This window comes from Salvelinus sp. IW2-2015, unplaced genomic scaffold, assembly GCF_002910315.2.
Source record: "Salvelinus sp. IW2-2015 unplaced genomic scaffold, ASM291031v2 Un_scaffold2630, whole genome shotgun sequence".
Classification (NCBI taxonomy): domain Eukaryota; kingdom Metazoa; phylum Chordata; class Actinopteri; order Salmoniformes; family Salmonidae; genus Salvelinus; species Salvelinus sp. IW2-2015.
Window position 1 is genome coordinate 13,431 of NW_019943938.1, and position 3,143 is coordinate 16,573.

General features: G+C 51.7%; 1 protein-coding gene across 1 annotated transcript in view; it reads right to left on the reverse strand.

The window, feature by feature from the left end:
• Positions 1–453: 453 nt before the first annotated feature.
• Positions 454–3,143, reverse strand: part of LOC139025409 (uncharacterized) — a 14,994-nt gene continuing 12,304 nt past the window's right edge. Inside the window, exon 2 of the mRNA XM_070440528.1 lies at positions 454–1,536. Within this exon, the coding sequence (XP_070296629.1) occupies positions 454–1,536 (1,083 nt within the window). The remainder of the gene's footprint in view (positions 1,537–3,143) is intronic.

A 3,143-nucleotide genomic window follows, 5' to 3' on the forward strand; every position in this document is an offset into this window, starting at 1 on the left:
TTTGTGCAGGGTTATGGTTCATTTGTGCCATGTTGATGTTGTTGTGCTAGGGGTTTATGGTCTCATTGTGCATGTTGTGTTGTGTTTGCTAGGGTTATGTCTCATTGTGCCATGTTGATGTTTGTTGTTGCAGGGGTTATGGTCTCATTGTGCCATGTTGATGTTGTTGTTGCTAGGGTTATGGTCTCTATTGTGCAATGTTGATGTTGTTGTTGCTAGGGGTTATGGTCTCATTGTGCCATGTTGATTGTTGTTGTTGCTAGGGGTATGGTCTCATTGTGCCATGTTGATGTTGTTGTTGCTAGGGGTTATGGCTCATTGTGCCATGTTGATGTTGTTGTTGCTAGGGGTTATGGTCTCATTGTGCTTGTTGATGTTGTTGTTGCTTTCATGTGGGTTATGGTCTCAATTGTGCCATGTTGATGTTGTTGCTAGGGGTTATGGTTCCTTGTGCTATCTAGACTTTATTCCTGTAACTATACGTGTGACGATGCGGTGATGGGGAGACGGCGGCAGTGTGACTACTGTTGACTGGGGGAGTACGGTCGGCAGTTGGTGACTACTGTGATGGGGGATACGGTAGCAGGGGGTGGTAGCGTGACTGGGGGAGACGGTAGCAGGGGGGCTGGTAGCGTGATTGGGGAGACGGTAGCTAGGGGGTGGTAGCGTGACTGGGAGACGGTAGCAGGGGGTGGTAGCTGTGAATGTGGGGGAGACGGTAGCAGGGGGTGGTAGCGTGACTGGGGGAGACGGTAGCAGGGGGTGGTAGCGTGCTGGGGGAGACGGTAGCAGGGGGTGGTAGTGTGACTGGGGAGACGGTAGCAGGGGTGTAGCTGTGACTGGGGGAGACGGTAGCAGGGGGTGGTAGTGTGACTGGGAGGAGACGGTAGCAGGGGTGGTAGCGTGACTGGGGGAGACGGTAGCAGGGGTGGTAGCGTGACTGGGGAGACGGTAGCAGGGGGTGGTAGCGTGACTGGGGGAGACGGTAGCAGGGGGTGGTAGCGTGACTGGGGGAAGAACGGTAGCAGGGGGTGGTAGTGTGACTGGGGGAGACGGTAGCAGGGGGTGGTAGTGTGACTGGGGGAGAGGTACAGGGGTGGTAGTGTACTGGGGGAGACGTAGCAGTGTAGTGTGACTGGTGGAGACGGTAGCAGGGGGTGGTAGTGTGACTGGGGGAGACGGTAGCAGGGGTGGTAGTGGTGACTGGGGGAGACGGTAGGTGACTGGGGGAGAGACTGGGGTGACTGGGGAGACGGTGTGTACTGGGGGAACGGTGCAGGGGGTGGTAGTGTGACTGGGGGAGACGGTGGCAGGGGGTGGTAGTGTGACTGGGGGAACGGTAGAGGGGTGGTAGTGTGACTGGGGGAGACGGTAGCAGGGGGTGGTAGTGTGACTGGGGGAGATGGTAGCTGTGATGGGGGAGAGGCTAGCTGAGGGGGTGGTAGTGGTGACTGGGGGAGAGTAGTGTGACTGGGGGAGACGGTAGCAGGGGTGGTAGTGTGACTGGGGGAGACGGTAGAGGGGGTGGTAGTGTGACTGGGGGAGAGGTAGTTGTGGACTGGGGGAGAGTAGCGAGGGTGGTGTGTGACTGGGGAGATGGTAGCAAGGGGTGGGTAGTGTGACTGGGGGAGATGGTAGTGTGATGGGGGAGACGGTAGCAGGGGGTGGTAGTGTGACTGGGGGAGATGGTAGTTGTGACTGGGGGAGACGGTAGCAGGGGGTGGTAGTGTGACTGGGGGGAGATGGTAGTGTGACTGGGGGAGATGGTAGCAGGGGGGTGTAGTGTGACTGGGGAGATGGTAGTGTGACTGGGGGAGACGGTAGCAGGGGGTGGTAGTGTGACTGGGGGAGATGGTGTGTGACTGGGGGAGATGGTAGCAGGGGGTGGTAGTGTGACTGGCGGGAGACGGTGGCAGGGGGTGGTAGTGTGACTGGGGGAGACGGTAGCAGGGGGTGGTAGTGTGACTACTGTCGTCTCAGTCAGGTTCATCCGGTTGTACACCAGCTGTTTGAACAACAGAGTATTTAAAACCCCTCCCCCTCCTCATTTCCCTCCTGGTCTCTCCTCTCTTACTGCTCTGCAATCCTCTCAATTTCATTTTAGGGCTTTATTGTCATGGGAAACATATGTTTACATTGCCAAAGGAATTGAAGTAGATAAACTWAAGTGAAATAAACAATAAAAATGAACAGTAAACGTTACACTCCCTCCTGTCGTTCTGCAATCCCCTCTCCTCAGTCTTTAACCTAACAAACACATAACCGGATAGACCAGTAGGGTTGGGTCGACAAAAATCGGCAGCACGATCACTATTTGCATCGTAACCAACAGGGAAGACTAGAAGGCTCTTTGCATGTTGTGAAAAAAGGCCTGCGTCCTAAATGCCACCCTGTTCTGTATGTAGTGAACTACTGTTGAACAGATCTCTTTAGATTACAGTGATTCTTCACAAAACCCAGACGACAAAAAAATAAAAATGGCCACGATTTCTTCTAAATGTAATATAACTCCATAGAAATGGTCCTTTAAGAGGAAGGATTGTAGAAATATTGGACATTTGTATCGAACCGTCTTGAAAAGGAAAAGATGCACATCCCTAACATTTATTTGTCAATATTCATAAATGCGTGTAAATAAAAGTTACTGAAATCAAAGGACTACTCATAGATAAAAGCGGCAAAAATATTTACCTTACAACAATTGTAGCACCCTGCCTAATCCTGATTGTGTGGTAAGGGGTTAGGGGTTAGGATTTAGGGGTTAGGATTTAGGTGAGGGACAGTGGCAATATTCTAAATCAGATTATAAACTGGGTGGTTCCAGCRCTGAATGCTGATTGGCTAACAGCCGTGCTATATCAGACCGGATACCACGGGTATGACAAAACATTTGTACTGCTCTAACTACGTTGGTAACCAGTTTATAACAGCAATAAGGCACCTCGGGGTTTGTGATATATGACCAATATACCACGGCTAAGGGCTGTAGTTGTCATATTTATGACATTTTGGCCTTACCCAGGCCTGCTTTAAGACTCCATAATGTTAATTAAGCAATAAGGCTGAGGGGGGTGGTTTACGGCCAATATAACCACGGCTAAGGGCTGTTCTTAGCACGACGTATCGCAGAGCACACAGCCTGG